The sequence below is a fragment of the Diplotaxodon limnothrissa genome, linkage group LG17 (assembly GCF_057381915.1).
Source record: "Diplotaxodon limnothrissa isolate DT_005_m linkage group LG17, D_limnothrissa_male_GT1.1, whole genome shotgun sequence".
Taxonomy (NCBI): domain Eukaryota; kingdom Metazoa; phylum Chordata; class Actinopteri; order Cichliformes; family Cichlidae; genus Diplotaxodon; species Diplotaxodon limnothrissa.
Window position 1 is genome coordinate 30,366,915 of NC_140612.1, and position 18,250 is coordinate 30,385,164.

The 18,250-nt window shown below is 40.0% G+C and overlaps 1 protein-coding gene across 1 annotated transcript in view; it reads right to left on the minus strand.

Annotated features, from left to right (window-relative positions):
- Positions 1-1,299: 1,299 nt before the first annotated feature.
- The window catches only part of col7a1l (collagen type VII alpha 1-like), a 65,318-nt gene continuing 48,367 nt past the window's right edge, over positions 1,300-18,250 (minus strand). The window contains exons 91-108 of the mRNA XM_085375888.1: positions 18,169-18,204; positions 17,061-17,096; positions 15,817-15,873; positions 15,540-15,611; positions 15,347-15,418; positions 15,230-15,265; positions 15,060-15,140; positions 14,907-14,960; positions 14,750-14,803; positions 14,578-14,640; positions 14,365-14,427; positions 14,090-14,206; positions 12,873-12,950; positions 8,370-8,423; positions 8,224-8,272; positions 6,216-6,392; positions 3,530-3,601; positions 1,300-1,508 (exon numbers count right to left, since the gene is read on the minus strand). Coding sequence (XP_085232014.1) covers positions 1,300-1,508; positions 3,530-3,601; positions 6,216-6,392; positions 8,224-8,272; positions 8,370-8,423; positions 12,873-12,950; positions 14,090-14,206; positions 14,365-14,427; positions 14,578-14,640; positions 14,750-14,803; positions 14,907-14,960; positions 15,060-15,140; positions 15,230-15,265; positions 15,347-15,418; positions 15,540-15,611; positions 15,817-15,873; positions 17,061-17,096; positions 18,169-18,204 — 1,380 coding nt within the window. The remainder of the gene's footprint in view (positions 1,509-3,529; positions 3,602-6,215; positions 6,393-8,223; positions 8,273-8,369; positions 8,424-12,872; positions 12,951-14,089; positions 14,207-14,364; positions 14,428-14,577; positions 14,641-14,749; positions 14,804-14,906; positions 14,961-15,059; positions 15,141-15,229; positions 15,266-15,346; positions 15,419-15,539; positions 15,612-15,816; positions 15,874-17,060; positions 17,097-18,168; positions 18,205-18,250) is intronic.

Sequence of the window (18,250 nt, forward strand, 5' to 3'; positions counted from 1 at the left end):
GCATCTGCATGTGTCTTCGCAAAGCAAGTTGTTTATTTTTCCTCATCTCTATTTGTCCCTTTATAACTGGATTGGTTCAAAAAGTGTAAATGTCTACATAAGAGTTTAGCAAAATCTACAAGAAAAAAAATGGCAACTTGAAACTATTAAATATGAAATTAAGCTTATGCTTTAAGAAAGTTTTAATATTTCTTTTGCCTTGTGCTTAAATTAAACATTTTTAATTTTATAATGAGATTTCTTTATGTCTAAAAATATCAAGTAGACATATCAAGCATCTTTGCGTGTGGGTGTACATCAGAGTACAGAATCGTGACTAATATGAAGGAAGCCTCTTGGGGCTTGTCTCCTCTGTCAACTTGAAAAACACTATTTTTACAAACCAACCTGAAAAACAGATTAGAGATATGAAAGAACCCAGGAGCAACAACCTGGCAACTTGAGAGCCTAAAATGTGTCGTGCTTTTTCATCTGTCACACTGCCAGAAGAGAAAAAAACAACAACCAAAAAACTTCAATGCGTGCTGCCCCCTCATCAACACCCACACAGGAATCCCCAGCTACTGCTGAGTCGGTCTGATGGAGAGTCCTCTAAAACAGCCCCTGCGTGAGCTCCCACACTGGGCCCCTGTTGGCCCCTCATCTGGCTCCCAGCCTGACCCATAACACCCCCTGCCAAAGAAACATATGTAGTGGTGGAGGAGTCAGCAGGCAGTCAGCTATCAGCTTCTCATTTCTGCACCACACAGGATGTAGGGCGATTGACAAAACATAAGAAAGGTGACAGTTATATAAAGAGATACGCTATAGCGAGCTGGAAAATGAAAGAGGCTGGCATGAAAAAGACAAATCGTGAGGTGGATTTAAGATTTTTTTTTTTAGTAATGTTTATTTTTGGCACGTTTACATTCAAAATCTTTGTCAATGTCAGTCTATTTTAGTAACACAGCTGCAAGAAAACATACTTACATGTGCAGATGTTATGTGAAATTAAGAAAAAAATCATTCACATTTAGACTACATCGCATCCCATTATCCATATATAACAAATTGAAAAACATCTGTTAAAATATATAAATAAGAGCAATGCAAAATGCAAAAACAATAACATTTTACACAGTTATGTACAAAATTAAGCATCTTGTTTGGGGGTTGCTGGCTCAGTCTCCAAGGTTCTGCGGCTGTGGAGGTGTACATTTTTTTTATAGCATCTATAGTATCCGCACATTCATATTGTATAACCAAAAATCTCTTCAAAGCAGGATTTTTTTTCAGTCACTGGATTAACTGTTTGAAGGATTATTCCCTGCGCGATCTGATTGGTCCCCCCATAACTCGACTCTCCGCCTCACACCATTCCTCGCACTCATGTCTGGAGGAGAATCTGTTTTGGTTGCCACCACAGCCCCCGTAAACAAACGGTCTGCATTCCCCCGATCGGGCGTGGAAGTACCAGACCAGAGAATAGTCTGAACAGGCTCCTTCTGACATCGGCTCCAGGCAGCGGTCTGTTAATGAAAGAACAGGTAGATGAGGAAAAGCGTAAAGCTGCCCTTCAAACTGACATGCTGTGGAGTCACTCTACTTCAGGGGTGGGGGAACTCCAGGCCTCAAGGGCCGGTGTCCTGCAGGTTTTAGATATCACCCAGGGTCAGCAGATCTGAATCAAGTGTCTAGTTCATTTCCAAACCTCTGGTGAACTTCAAGACATGTTGAGGAGATACTTTAGCCATTTAAATCAGCTGTGTTGGATCAAAGACACATCTAAAACCTGCAAGACACCAGCACTCGTGGCCTGGACTCTATTTTCACAAGTGTTAGATTCTCAACAAAGTGCACAGAATATGTTTTGTTGAGTGTATACTCACTTTAACTACAGTTATGGTCAGAAGTTCACACACACATTTGAATTTAGCTTGGATTTTTCTGTCATCCAGGCAGGGATCAAAGTATACACGCAGGATCAAATATATACATATACTCACTTAAATCTTTAAATAAGTGATAAGTTCTACAATGTCTTAACTTGACAAAGCCAAGGCCAGTTAAATTCTCTGTTGTCATCACGATTGACTACAACTGGTAGTTTTCCCTGCTTAAAAAAGGATTTGTTTGACACTACTGATTGAACTGATCAATACTAACAATGGGAAAGTCCAAGGAACTCAATGAAGATCTAATAAGGAGAATCTCTTGGAGCCATTTGTAAACAACTGCAGATTCCAAGATTGCCTAAAACATCCATCTTTTATATCCGGGCCCAAACTCTGCTGCAGGTCCATAAGTCAAACGATCACTGCAGCCTCACTAAGAGCTGAAAAACTGTCTAAATTCTTTCATCTGTAATAAAATGATCAGCGTTCTGCTCTACCAGGTGTAACAATTGAGTTTAACATCCAGGCATCCATGAAAACAGAATTTATGACATTTAACGGAGTTAGACGTTAGCAGGGAGTTAGCTCGCTAGTTTCCATCTAAACATAATACAGCATGTCCTGACTGCAGGGTTTTGGAAACAAATTAAGATGCACAGCTCTGCTATCACTTCCAACATAAATGGAGACAGAAAACTAAACAGCAGTGATGTTTTTAGGGTTACTGAAGTTTGGCTAGCTGGTATATAATGATGTGCTACGTGATTGCTAGCGACACAGCTATGTTAGCATAATATAAACAGTGAAGCTTGAGGAGGAACTCTAACTCTTTTCCACTCAAAAGTTAACATGAGGATTCTCGATGGTCAGAGACAAATGCAATCGCATGGCAGGATGCTGTAAACGGACCAAACTTCAGTCGGGACTCGGGAGAGCAACTGAGATCATCCATCCACAATACGAGGTTAGTCATTAATATACTGCTGCATGGGCTGGGCTGTAGTTACATGTAAGGTTTTAAAAACTGAGCTTTAAAATGAATAGCGGTAATAAAAACCGAGAGAGGCCGATAGTGATCACTGACTGTTTTTAGGGGCTTTTTGAGGTTAAATAGAACAAGATACAAAGCATTAAAACATGTTAAATACACAACAGCCTTGTTAAACGCAGGGTAGTTTGGGCCCAGAAGCAGGATTCATCACGTCATCACTTAAAGACCGGATACAGTTTATTTAGCTACTAGTGCTGACGATAAAGGACAGTGTAACTGATAATGATTACTATTTCTTTTTAAATTTATTGTTATAACTGATTATTAGTGCAAATTGTAGCCATATTAATCATACAGTGTCTGTTGCGACAACCCTAGCTGTAACTTAAACTTTATTTTCCTTCTGTAACCGATCCAACCCCTGGGAAATAAAACAGATAAAAGGGTATTTTGAAATGACTGAAAACTTGTTGTGGAAGCTAATATTTCTCCCAGGTTCTCCCAGGTCTATGTGAAAACATTCAAAAAGCTCGAGTGTCTTTACTATGAAAAGGGTGTTGAGTGACATCAAATTTATAATTTTGTTTCGATACACAAAGCAAATAAAGGGAACAAGAGAGGAGGGAAATAGACACAAACAACATCAGTTTTCTTGGTAACTCACTTGCTGTGTTTCTTCCATATACCCTTCTCTTCTTCCTTTGTCCCCACTCCACAGTCCCTCCATCATGAGTATCTGAAGCCAGAAACAAAAGCAATTACTGATACACAATAAAGAACCACCTTCACTGGACATTACGAGTGCCAGTGACATTTTAGCTCATCCAGCAAATTAGCGAGAAACAGTTCTGGGCCTTCCGATCATCAACTTTCTGTTTTTCGTGCCAGCTATAAAGTACAAACTTTTGAGGGAATTCATATCCTGCTATCATTAAAGCTAAACGATAAAAGGGGAAATCCAAAAGTATCATTAAAAAATTATTGATAGAGCTGGAACGAACTTTGAAGCACTTCAGCTTTTTGTTCTACAAGGCCTGCTGTATTGCTTTCCCTTCATCTGGATTTATCAAACAACATCACTAATGTAGGGTTTTACTATATTCAGAAAGTGAACAATAAACACTCAGTTCTGAGAGAGACGCTTACATAAAGGAATTCTTCATCACAACAAATGATTTTTGCACGTGGATTTCATAAAAAGGAGGCTTTTAAAGAAATCAAGCACAAGCTGACCCCCTGATTATAAATACACAATGAAATTTAAATCACAAGTAAACTCAATAATACCAAAATACAAAAATACCAGTGGAGCATCTGCCTCCATTTCACCCTATCCCAAGCAACTTTTTGTGTGACACCAATCTTCTGCATGTTCTCCTTCACTACACTCCATGAACCTCCTCTATGGACTTCCTCTGTTCCTCTTTCTTCAGTATCTTTTGTCTGGTATGTGCTCTATCCCTCCTCTGCGCATGTCCAAAACCATCTCAGCCTGCCAACTTTGTCTTCGAACTGCTCAGCCTGAGCTGTCGCTCTGATGTACCCGTCTCTAATCTTGTCCATCCTGGTCCCTCCCTAAAAAATCTTAACATCTTCAACTCTGTCACCTCCAGCTTACAGCAGGTCTCACTACCGTCTTGTAAACCTCCCCTTTCAGTCTTGCTGCCACAAATCACCCCTGGCACTCATCTCCACCCACTCCACTTTGTCTGCACTTTCTTCTTCATCTCTCTTGTGCACTTCTACTGAGTTTGGATGGCTGACCCCAGTTATTTTAAACTCACCAATCTTCACTATCACTTCACTGTTATATCTGTCTTCCTCTCATTCACACACTTGTATTCTGTCTCGCTTCAAGTGACGTTCATCACTCTTCTCTTAAGAGCATACCTCCACCTCTCCAGGCTCTCTTCCACCTACTCCCCACTCTCATTACAGATCACAATGTCGTCATTGAACATCATAGTCCACGGAGACTCCTGCCTGACCTCATCTGTTAAGCTTTCCATCACCGCTGCAAACAAGAAGTGGCTCAGAGCCGATCCCTGATGTAATCCCATCCCTACCTTGAACCCATCTGTCACTCCAACTGCACACCTCGCCACTGTCTTGCTGTCCTTACACGTTTTCACTCCTTGGGCATCCTCTCATGAAAACAATCTGGTTTTAACACAAAAAAATCCACTACCCACTCTCCTAGACATCTGCATACATCCACAGGTATGCAGTCGAAAGTTTTAAATGTTTGTACTACAAAAGTAATAAAATATTTAGCCCACATGTGAAGAAAATCCTTCATTCTTGGGTTTTGTTTTTTTTTACAAAAAGATGCTTCATTCCTTGTGAAGAATTTTATCCATTGAGTGCTCACAATCTAGCATTTCAGGACAGATAAGAAGAGCTATTCACGTGAGGTTTATAAGTTTATGTAAGTATCCGCTAGAGGAATATTGTCCATCTTAATTATTTGTTGTAAAACATCAGATTTCGTGCAACAAAACAAGTGAACATAAACACCATATTTATTTAGGTGTGAATGCTGAGCTGTACTTGTACAATCATTATTTGGGGAACAGATGAGTACTATATTTAATGATTTAAATGAATAAATAAACCAGTTGACATTGACACAGGGCAATGACAGCCTTGTACTTTGATCAGCTGTCTGGTTTATGTACCTGAAGCAAGAATTACAATAATTTGGGATGCAGAAAGCAATTTCTGCCCGTGGCTGTATTAGCTAATAAGCATCACGGCATGTGAGATTGCTGGTACAAGCTGACCTTTGGTTTAACTTTGTGGCTTCCCTGTAATAGCACTCTATTTAATAATTACTACATTTTGGTTTCCTTTTCTGTCCATTGCTTAGCCTTTTTTGGGAGAGCACTCACAGTGGTGAGACTGACAAGAAAAAATGGAAAAAGTAAGCTGGTATGGCATCACAACACAGATCTCTAGATGTGTCTGAACTGAGTATGTTGCAGTTCTGGGATATTTGCATCACTTGTAGATGTCCTAAAAGGTAAAAAAAAAAAAAAGGCACAGACCTGGCACATAAAGAAATATTACCTAATCACATCACCTTTAATCAGACATGTTCAGCATGTTCATTGGTGCTTTTACCTTAATGTTTAACTAAAGAATGGATACAGTATCAGAGACATGTAGGCAGGCTTGTTTTCTTTGTCCTTGTCAGGACACAGCACATTTTAATTGCCTGCATCACAGCTGCTACACATAAGGTTGATATATGCAGCTATTTAGCTAGACACTTGGTCACACGCTATCTAAGGCATCTGTGTGTTTGGCCAGAGGCGCTGACCCTGCAAACAGCTACTTGTGTTTCTTACCAGTCTGGTTTTGTGGGTGCCCTTCTCCCATGTTGTCTGCCATGTTTTCTTCCATACTTTGTTCATGCAGGTCATGGGTGATAGATTTCACAACGTCTTTTTGGTCATTTTCATTCTTAGTCACTGCAGTTGTTGCATCTGGGTCAACAGATTTTACCATGAACTTGTATTCCAATCCTGCAGTGATAAAAACAGCATGACTTTTTTTTGCTAGGAAAATGGGAAATGGCTAACACCTCTTTGGGAATCATCTTGTTGGGGCAGAAATACTTTTATCTTTTTTATGTTTGGATAATTCACAGTTCACTGTGAAGTAGCTGACTTAGAAAAAGAATTTCTTTCAAAATGGTCATGTACAAGGACTGAACTGAAAATGAGTGATGAAGCAGCAAATGGACAGCCTGGAGAACTATCGCTCACAAGGACTGAAACAATTACAAGCAAGTCTGGCTCCTTGGAAGCAAAGTATAAAGAAATGAGGGCTGGCACAGGGTTTTTGCACAGTACTGTATATATTTGTCATGCATCAAATTTAAGTAATTAAATTAGCCATAATACCATAATTTAACTAGAATTCTAAGTATTTAAAATATTTTCTTGCATTCTTTTATTCCCTTCAGCTCACTTTATTTATTAGTTTATACTTTATTTCCCTGTAAAGTGTTCCTATGAATATGTGGGAGTGCTATTGTTTAATAAAGACAAACAGCAGGAAACAAGAAAACAAACACATAAAAAAAACACACTATCTATTCACAGATTATACTCGGAACACTTCATAAATCAATAGACTGTTCCTTTTCTGTTATCGCATACAAAAATTAAATAATATTTAAGCATCAACCACTTGTGGGTAATTAGCATGTCTGAGAGGCAAACCTGTGTTACCGTTACTAATAGGCAGCAGGAAAATCCAATCCTTGTCAAGGATGCAAAATGTAGTCTAGATATTATACAATAAATTCAGTTAAATTGTCACGGTCGGACGGTCTTCCCGGACGACCTGCTTGTTTGTGATGTGTGTGTATGCCCTCCTCTCTTTCTCTCTCCCTCCCTACGCTGCGGGTCTGGCTGCCGAGGAACGGCGTCTCCGAGAGAGTGAGAAAGGCCAATCTCTGACCCGGAAGTGTAATCTTCGGCTCCAGCTGCCGCTAATCTTTCCTCACTAGACGGAGGTATTTAACGATGTGTCCAGACGGCAGTCGACGCTGGATTGTACTCGGAGCTCGGTAGCTAAGTGTGCGCGTGATCTTGTCACCCGCGTGGCCAGGCAAGCCTTCTCATCCGTTGTTGTGTTTGCTCGACTTTCAGATTGGAGAAGTACGGGACGGAGGAGTGGAGTAAAGGATTCACTGGTGTTTTCGGGAGGAGGAGCTCACACGGAAGGAGCGCACACAGACCTCACGGGAAAACTCACCTTCACCACTTCTAGGAACTGAGAAAAAGGACAATTGTTGGATATATTGATGTTTAAGGACTATCTTTCACGCACTGTAAATAAACGCACTGTCTGCTTCAACCCAGAGCTCCGCGCTTGAGTCCATACCTTCCATCAGCCGTGACATAAATTGAGTTTAATTTAAGATCATCTCAAATTGTGGTTTGAGTCACAGAGCTTTCATTCTATCTTTCCATTAACACATACGGCATGCCAAAATGTCTTCAGTGAAAAAGGTGTGTTGCAGACAATCAGCCTCCAAATATCGTGAATGTGCCGTGGAATCTGGGTGAGGCGTTCTACTTAATGGCTGTCTTGTGTTTGTGAATGGCTCTGCTGTTGCTGGCACCATGATGCGTGTTCCTCTGAGAGAACATAACAGATGGCTGAACACACACGGGTGCCATGCTGCTGCCACGGGAGCTCTACAACAAACAAGCATGCGTTCGCAATATGCAGGCCTATCTAGAGGCACACGTTTATTCACTCATGGATGAAGTACAAGTGCACGTACTGTAGGAGGTTGAAAATGTACAAACGAATAACACGTGCGCACAAGCACACTCTTACCGCACTTTTCTACCACCTCCTGGTTGACTAGCTCCTTCACTTCTTCAGCCTTGAAACGAAGAAATGCAAGAATGTGAATAATTTAAATGACAAGTCAGTTTTTAGCCTTTTGTCACGTGTGAGTGTGCAAGCGTGCTAAGACGTACTGAGAGTCCAGGCTCTCCTTTCTCCCCTTTTGCTCCTTCAATACCAACTTTACCCTAAAAGGAAAAGATATTAACATGTTATATTTATATTGGATGACAGATTCAGACAGTTTACTGACATTTGCACTGAAAAGTGATGAGACACAACAACATATTTGGACCCACACTTCTCTCAAGTTAACATGTACACAATATTCAGTTAAGGAGAAGACAGCCATGCAGGTAATTTCACTTATTTTGGCTTATTACACCTTTTAGATCTAACAAGGACTAAAAGTCGTGTGAAAAGGAAAGTTTTCACAGCAAGTGTGACCACCTCTATTAAAAGGTTTTTAGTGGTGTGCCAGACTGAAAGCATTCAGGTGTGTGTTAACACAATGTCCACTTACAGAAGTGAACATCGCAGCAATCATGTGTTTTATTTTGGTGAACACATGAAATACAAAAATACAGATCTGGAGACTACAAGGCTGAGAACTGAAAACATACGTGAGAGAGAATATAGTGCCCTTAAATATGAGGTCACAAGCCAATTTTTAAAATCAAATCAAAATACTTAAATCTCTTGATTGTTCTATTGCTGTGTGTTTTGCATGTGTTAAAAAAACCAGTTTGCACAGGGCTCTAGTTCTTTAAATATAAACAAAAAGTGACATTTACTGTCAATGCTAAACCATTTATTTGAGCTTGTGCACAGAATACATGAGAGTTCAAACACTGGAACAAGAGTGTTTTAACTGTGACCATTTTAAAAAAAAAGTAGAGGTATGATTAGGCAAAAAGGTCTGTTACTACTGGTGATTTTTGAAGTCTGAAATCTGCATGTTGCAGTTTGCTAACACAGCTAATGTTATTCAGCTGATTTGGTGTGTCATTAATTGCTCTATGTAATGGTATCATGGTATTTGCGAAGGACTACATAGACACAATACCTTCAAAACGAAGTTTAGTAAGATAGCCAAGATATTAGTGCCTTTGGGACAGAGCTTTTAAAAGAACACTGTTGGACGGGATGTGTTTATTTAGCTACTGAGTATGACTATCAAAAGTCTCTTGCAGACAGACCTGCAATACTTTTAATGCTGTGCAAAATAAAGGCGCAACAGAACTAAACTAAAACTAAATAATTAGCCACACTTTTACATTATCAATGTATCAAAAAACAATGTGCAACATCAAAGGGATTACTCATTAGTGGCAAACAGACAACTCTTCAATCCACCACATCTAAACAGAGCCTTGACCATCTTTTAATCTCTAATGTGGGCTGGATCTGTTTTGGAGACCAAACAAGAAAATATCTTAAAGAAGAGATAATATTTTCTTGGTGACCAGAAAAATATCTTCAGGCAGCCAATAATGTGTGTAATGCATTTTAAATAATTTCATTTAAATTAAACATTTCTAATGACTCTGTCACACTAGAGTAAAAATAGAAAGACAAACTGTAACCAACTACAAGTAGTTGCAGCAACCAACTGGTTGTCCATGTTCAAGGTGATTGCACACATTGAGGGAGGTAACCTGTCTCCAAACAATCCCAGTCTGACTTGCATTAACTCAATCATTCTCAAACAGATTGTTGAAGGGTTGCAAATACAGTCCTGATCAGAAGTTTAAGACCACTTAAAAAATGGCAAAAAAAATATCACATTTTGCATGGTTGGATCTTAACAAGGTTCCAAGTAGAGCTTCAACATGCAACAAGAAGAAACGGGAGTGAGACAAAACCTTTTTTTGAGCATGCAATTTATCGAAAACAATGCTTAAACTGAAATAGGCTGTTTTACAGCTGGTCAAAAGTTTAGGACCACACCTCCAAAAACAACCTGTAACACCCCCCCAAAACAGAAATCAAAGTTCAAAACATGAACTCAGTAATGAGTAGTTCCACCATTATTGTTGATCACTTCAAAAATTTGTTGTGGCATGCTTGATGCAAGTGTTTCCATGAGGTGAGTGGAAACTGCAAGCAGTGAAGACGGCTGCATGAGGGGCATCTACTCGATGGAGCTGGTGTTCATTCATCTTGTCATCCATCCCCAAAGGTTCTTATTTGGATTTAGATCAGGGAAACATGCAGGATGGTCCAAAAGAGTGATGTTATTCTCCTGGAAGAAGTCCCTTGTCCTGCAGGCATTGTGTACTGTAGTGTTGTCCTGTTGAAAAACCCAGTCATTACCACGCAGACGAGGGCCCTCAGTCATGACGGATGCTCTCTGCAACATCTGGACATAGCCAGCAACTATAGTGTTTGATGCCCCTGCACCTCCTGACACCTCATTGTTCCACTGAAGGAAAAAGCACCTCAGACCATTATGGCGCCCCCCTCCACTGTGGCGCGTAGACAATATCTCAGGTGGGATCTGCTTGTATCATCAATGTTAAATTCTTTCTCATTAGAGAATAAAACTTTCTTCCCCCTTTCAGTGTCCCATGTTTGGTGCTCTCTTGCAAAGTCCAAAGGATCATTTCTGTTGCGTTCAAGGAGACGAGGCCTTTCAAGACAGCCAAGAAGCCCTTCAGTCTCAGATGCCGTCTGATGGTTATGGGGCTGCAGTCAGCACCAGTAACAGCCTTAATTTGGTTCGAGGATTGTCCAGTGTCTTGATGGACAGCCAGTTAGATTCTCCAGCTCATTGCTGGTGAAATTATTTTCAGGTTTTCCACTTTACTTTTTTGTTCCATAACTCCCAGGATCATTTAAGAAATTCCAAATGACTGTCTTACTGCGTCCCACCTCAGCAGTGATGGTGCGCTGTGAGAGACCCTGCTTATGCAGTTCAACAACCCGACCACATTCAAAAAGGAAATGCCATCAGAACGTCATGACTGTGTGACTACCTGACAAAAAATGACAATGAATCCACATTTTTGCACAGATTTGGCCTTTTAAAGGCATGTGGTCCTAAACTTTTGATCAGCTGTAAAACAGCCTGTTTCAATTTAAGCGTTGCTTGCAATAAACTGTATGCCCAAAAAATATTTTGTCTCACTCCCATTTCTTCTTGTTAAGATCCAACCATGCAAAATATGATATTTTTTTGCCATTTTTCAAGTGGTCTTAAACTTCTGATCGGGACTGTATCTATCATGTAATTTAAAAACATAATCAGATTGACAGTAATCAGAGTCAGTCTGCATCAGTGAACGTAACTTTTCAGCGATTTTGCTGAGTGCCTATGTCATTTTTGTCAGGGTCCTGGGACTGGGCGACCCAGGATCCCTGGGCAGTCATGGACCTGTGTATTATTATGTATTTTTGGTGTCGTTTCCCCTTCTCTGTGCGTGTACATATGTGTGTTTCTCTGTGCTGTGTTAGTCTGTGTCCCACTCATATGTTTAGGCGAGGTATGGGTGTGTATGTCTGCGGGTGTGCCTGGAGGATGGAGCTCGGCCACCTGCAGGCCTGAGGGGTGTGGCCCTGCAGAGGGACTGGCCACACCCGAAGCCACACACCTGCCGCTGATCAGGGCTCGTCGGGGGAGCTACTTAGGAGAGTCTTGGAGCTCCCACCGACGCGGGATCATTGCATGAGACTCCACGTTAGTCACCCCGTCTAGGTTTTGTCTTAAAGTGTATGCCTGCCATTCCTAAGTGTCCTGACAGCTGCCGCTATTGTTTCCCACAGGTGGAGCGTGGAAGGCTTGGGAGAGCAGCGAGCACCGGGGGGTGCTGACACGGGAGCAGAGAGCACGAGGGAGACACGACACGGGAGTCTGGGGAATACACTGGGGTTTATTGTTACTTTCCATCACTGTAAATAAACGCACTGTTTATACACAGAGTACCGCGCCTGGGTCCTCCTTTTCCCCACATCCCCACGGTCTGCCAGCCAGACCGTGACAATTTTGCAGTTAAATTACCGTACTGCAACAGCTACGTCACTATTTGTGGAGGAATTTCTGTTTCAGATCTGAGGTTTTTATTCGACTCTGAATGGAAGAAGTAAATGTGAATTTCTGTTTAATGTGAATTTCTGTGGATGTAGACAGCAACAGATTTGCAACAGATGGCAACAGATTTGCCATTTTCCCCAATTTATCACACTTAATCGGCATATTATCAGAAACAGATGCTTGACGCATTCAACTGCAAACTGATAGCAGACCGACTCTGTCTTATTGCTGTTTAATTGCCATCTTTATGCACCGAAATATCTTTGAGGACAACAACCATCGCAGACCTCGTCCCCGTCTTCTAAGCAACCTGTTTTCCTTACTAGTACTTCAGCATTGTGTTTTATTTTTGCCTCCCAAGTTTAGCCAAAAGTACTAAACACAGATTCTGGCAGGAGAAACACACGGACCCTGTACCACCAGCAATGTGGATGTGGATGGTACTTTTAAATGAATATTTATGTTGTTTATTATGAATATAAAGCAAAATTATATACTTTAGCTCTGTGAAAGTTACAGGAAATAGTATAGATGAAGGGATGTTTCTGAATTACAAGTGTGCTCGAAGAAAGCTGTGTAGAGATGCGAGTGCTGTGTGTCTCACATTTTCTCCTCTGTGTCCTGGTGTCCCTGGTGCTCCACTCTGACACTTCTTTGATCTGCCTCTTTTACCCCTGTCCCCCTGTTTGACCAAAAAATGCAAGTGCACACAGGGAAAATATATATTTTTAAATACAACACCTCTAAATCATCAACAACAAGAAAATATGTCCATAGCAGCACACCTCATCACTCACTTCTAAACAATATGAAAGACAGACCAATTAGGCACATCCTTGGAATATCCTCATTAGAGGTTTCCAGCCACTCTCTGTCAACACTGAGAGTCCAGTAATTGTAGCTGAAAGGAGCTAATTGAGTAAGATATTACTTGAAAGCTGCAGACAGAAATAGACCTCTCAGTGTGTGTGTGTGTGTGTTTTAATTGAGGACATGTCTCTGCTGTATCCACTGCTGGTGCCACTCTCTTACAAAGACACAGTGATGACTGTAATCAATTCAGCTCCTGCTCATTGTGTTCTGTCACATATTTAGTCTTCTCTTGTTGGGCTTTAAAGTTCAAAAATGTATTTGTGAGTAAGTGATATAAGCTATGTACGAAGCACAGGTGCCCGTTCTTTTCTATAAATGGACTACCAATTTAGTGAACCTGCTAAATTAAAAAACATATACATTATAAGACTCTGATAGGGCATATACTTATAGAAATATGTTTCCCTCAACTGCATACTTCATTGCGTATTTGTGCCTTTATGTCTGGAGCCTCTAATTTAGCCCCATTTTTAGTGCTGCCAAGACAAGTTTTTGTTACGTGACTATATTGTGACTGCATCATTTAGTTAAAGACTGTAGCCTTCATGTTCAATGTTGAGTAAAAACATACCCCATTAAAGTAGTGATCAACTACTCCACTAATGCGTGCCAGTCTTGAAATAAAAAGTTAATATCTGTTGATAAGTTCTAACTTTTGGCCCCGATATTGTGTGATGACAGCTTGTAGAGGGCATCTCATGAATATCACATTTCTAAAAGACAAAAGTGACGATTCTGTATGACGGTACTGATGACACACGTAACTTGTGAATAGGTGCTTGGAAAAGTAAAGACAGCGCTAGACTGCTTTTAATTTGTTATCATGAGATAATGAAGTCGTGATCAGGGGAACAGCAGGTATCTTGGAGATAATTAGACTGTGTTATTGATAATGAGCCTGTGTTTCATCAGCAAGTACAAGTACCTAAAGAGTTGGGTATAGTGTACCTTAGGCCCTTTGTCTCCTTGAGGCCCTGGCGGTCCCGGTGGTCCCATATCACCGTCCCTTCCTGGACTTCCTGCTGACCCCTTGAAACCTGGGAAACCTGGGAAACCTGCTGCACCCTGAATTCATTAAAAGAAAATTTTGATCACAGTGACTAAACCACTGTAAAGTTACATCATTATATAAATATAAACAGATTTCACAATCTTTTAATAAGATATGAAAATAAACTCTAGGATAAAAAAATCACAGGTCATATGGCTTTGAATTGACAAACCTTTTCCCCTTTTACTCCAGGATCACCATCAACACCATTGATCCCCCCTTCTCCCTTGTCCCCCTAACATTTCACAAAATGAGAAACAGTAACTGATTTGTGTGTGTGTGTGTGTGTGTGTGTGTGTGTGTGTGTGTGTGTGTGTGTGTGTGTGTGTGTGCGTGCGTGCTTGGGAAATTAGTAGGGGAAATAAAGGCACACTTAAACGCTTACCTTGCGTCCCGTGACCCCATTCAGTCCAGGTATGCCCGGGGTGCCAGGTAGCCCCATATCTCCCTGTTTTGCAGGGACATATATGGAGTATGCATAGAAAGTTTTTCACATAGCACCGCTACATAACCTAACACAGCTCACTAATCTAATAAGAATCAAATTAAGGGATAACCTTTTCTCCATTCAGGCCAAGGCTCCCAGTGCGCCCAGGAAAACCTCTGAAACCCTGTAAAAGCATGAAACACATCACTTAATTCATTAAAACACAGATACACAAGCAGGTGACAAATTAGGAAAAAGTAATCAATGTGAAAATGGAAATTCTTCACCTTCTCCCCTTTCTCCCCTTTTTCTCCTGGTAAGCCAGGTTCTCCTGGATCACCCTATGGAAAAAATAAAAGAATGACAAACTAAATTACCTGTATTTGAATGTTTAGAAATCAAAGGTGCTGTCAGTAGTTATAAACTGCTCATTAGAGTACCTGATTACCCTGTTGTCCTTGGAGTCCATTGTCTCCTTTATCCCCTTTGGCTCCATCCAGCCCATCAGCCCCATTGCGACCCTTCAATCAAATTAAATTGTTATTATCTCACTTGATCACATCTTAAATTAATACTGAATATTGGCTTTAAATGTCGTAGACGTCAGTACCATCACTCCATTGACTCCAGGATCTCCTGGATCTCCCTGCAGACAATCGTGACAATTTCACACACAGAGCTGCCAGAAATGAATGTTTGAACTAATGTTGATGCCTAACTTACTTACTTTTTGTCCTACCGGGCCCCGTGCTCCAAATCTTCCCATTGCACCTTTTATACCCGCATTACCTTTTACACCCTTTTAAAAACATTTAATTAGTTAGATTTTAGATGTTTTTAAGCAAGACATGATTGGTACTACACTCTGTAACCTGCAAACTTTTCCAAACTCTAAACAACGTTGTATCTGAATTCATTACCTTGACCCCAGGAGGACCGTCCTCGCCTTTTTCTCCTTTATCCCCGTCAAAACCAGGTGAACCTCGCTCACCCTGAAACAAAATGCCCGCACACTTCTTCAATGCTAATTTATTAAGCTTTTTTGTGTAATTTCACACATTTTTTTAAGCTTACAGTTTATATTTTCAGCTCTTTTTATTGTGTATGTGTTAGATGGCTTGAGTTGTTTCAATATGTTTTGTACTGAAACTCATTTTAGTGGAATGAGTAATAGAAAAAAAGTCAGTGGGATCTCACTGGCTGTCCTTTGGAACCCTTATAGCCACGAGGTCCTTGGATTTGAAGCACACTGCCCTGCAGAAAGGAATTCAGTTGTACACTCAGTATGAAACTAATGTAAATACAGCTCATTCAAAAAATAAAGAACACCCTCTTTTAGTTTCAGCCTTCAGCACAAAAACATCATATTCATGTCAAGCACGGTGGTGGTGGGGTAAGGATTTGGGATTGTTTTACAGTTATAGGACCTAGGTATCTTGCAGTCATTGAGTCAACCATGAACTCTGTTGTATACCAAATAGAGATAGACTAGAAATAGGCTAGATTCAACTGTGAGGCCATCTGTCCAACAGCTACCCAGTTGGCCAAAACTGGGTCATACACCAGGCCAATGATCCCAAGCACAGCAGCAAATCTACAACAGAAGTGCTGAAAAAGAAAAGAATCAAGGTGTTGCAATGGCTCAGTAAAAGTCCAGACCTCACCATGACTCAAATGCTGTGCCAGCACATTAATAGAGCTGTTCTTCAACAAATATAGTTGGTTTTTCCCATACTACTTTTGCAGTCTGGCTTAGTATGTGTTAATATATGTTAAATAAATAATGGTACAGTGTAACATTTCAAGTGTTGCTGTTCATCTGAAATTGTATTTACATAATATTAAGAGCTGCTGAGGAACTAATTATTTTTAAGTTTCTAAGTTTCTTTGTCTGCTCTTTTATTCACAGGGAATGCTGCAGGAGATGGCTCTGTGTATTATGATTTGGCACATTTTTACACCCAATGGGCATCCCGATGCAGCCCCCATGGGATTTGTGTTTCCTCCTGGTCCTGTACTGAGGATCTTTTGCATTGTTTAACAAATGTGTAAACGACTACAGTATGGAGCCACACACATAAAGCCTATCTATGTATACATAAAACCTTTGAACTGAAAGAGGGTGTACTTTAATTTTAATATGACAGTATATCCACAGATACAGTAAATACAAAGCTGTAAAGTCAGAAGAGGTTACTCTCACAAGGAATAAGGATTAAGTTCCAACAACAGCTGTAATTTAAAGAACAACTTTATTCTTTGATTATTTGTTTGCATTCCGCAAACAAATGATTTATGATTTAAAGGCACAAGAAAAAATCTATATTATGAGTATTACTGGAACTTTAACCTTTGTATAAAGCTGTAAATCTTACATATGTCTTGTTTGACACACATTTTTTCAATGTGTTTAACCACAGAGCAAGACAAACTCATTATACCCTTTCTCCTTTGACTCCAGGTGATCCACGATCTCCCTAAAAGAAAACAAAACTTGATTTTTAAATCCACTTTCAAAAAAGATGATTTCAATTTCAATACAAGAAAAATGCACGCACATTGTAGTAGTTCTAGTATAAAATATGTTGAACGCTAGTTCTGCACAACATGATGAGATTTTATTGGTTTTTGACATGACCATCATAGATAATAAAATCATCCAGCAAAACTTTAGTTACGACACTGTCTGAGAAGACAAACAAATATGAATGCAGGCTGACCAACAAGTGACACCACTTTTAACACAGCCTGTACCCACTGATACTTAAAAACAAACGGGAAATTACAATTGCAACATAAATGTGCCTGTAATAGAGCAGAATATTCACATCTTAATGTCAGTGAGTCATGTGCAAGTAAAAATAAATCGCAAGCAGCTGTTTATTGATGTTCGGGCACCTGAGAATTATAGCAGCTTCATGCTTCATGCACTCGTTTAACAGAAATCCTCAGGGTAAATAGAAAAACATCCAGTCACTCATTTCACTGCTTTGGTTGCACAGATAAAAGCAGCTAGTACTTATGCAAATATATATGCTCGCTATCTTGTTCTATTACAACATGCTTATGTCGCAGATAAACTGAGTCCATCTATCCTCCCTGCAGTCAACAGTGATGGATGCATGAATGGAAACATTGTCCTAATATGCACACTGTGTGTCTCTTGCTGTAATTATACATTGTTAACAGTGTTAGTGCCGATAAGAAACAAAGATGCACATCAACTTAAATAATATTTTTTGACTCTACTGTGTCACATAGTTTTGAGGCGCTTCAAGCAACACGACAGCAATTTCAGTTCACTGTATTTCAGAGCCTGGTAAGCTGGACGCAGCATAGCCTGAGTGCCGTTTGCATGAAGTGCAACACAGAGTTTTCAGTTTGCACTTGGTGGTATAGTCCTTTAAATATAAAATATATGTAATTTTCTATATTAAAGTCTCATTAGCTGTAATCTAAGACGTCTAATAAAAAAAAATTCAGAAAATTGATTTAAAAAAGATGAAAACAAGAAACGTCACTGATTCATCAGTCATGGCAACAGCTCACCTTTTCACCTTTGCTCCCACTCAGTCCTTTAAGACCCTGTTTTTATAAGAAGGGTGAAAGATAGTGTATTTTTCTATGTCAC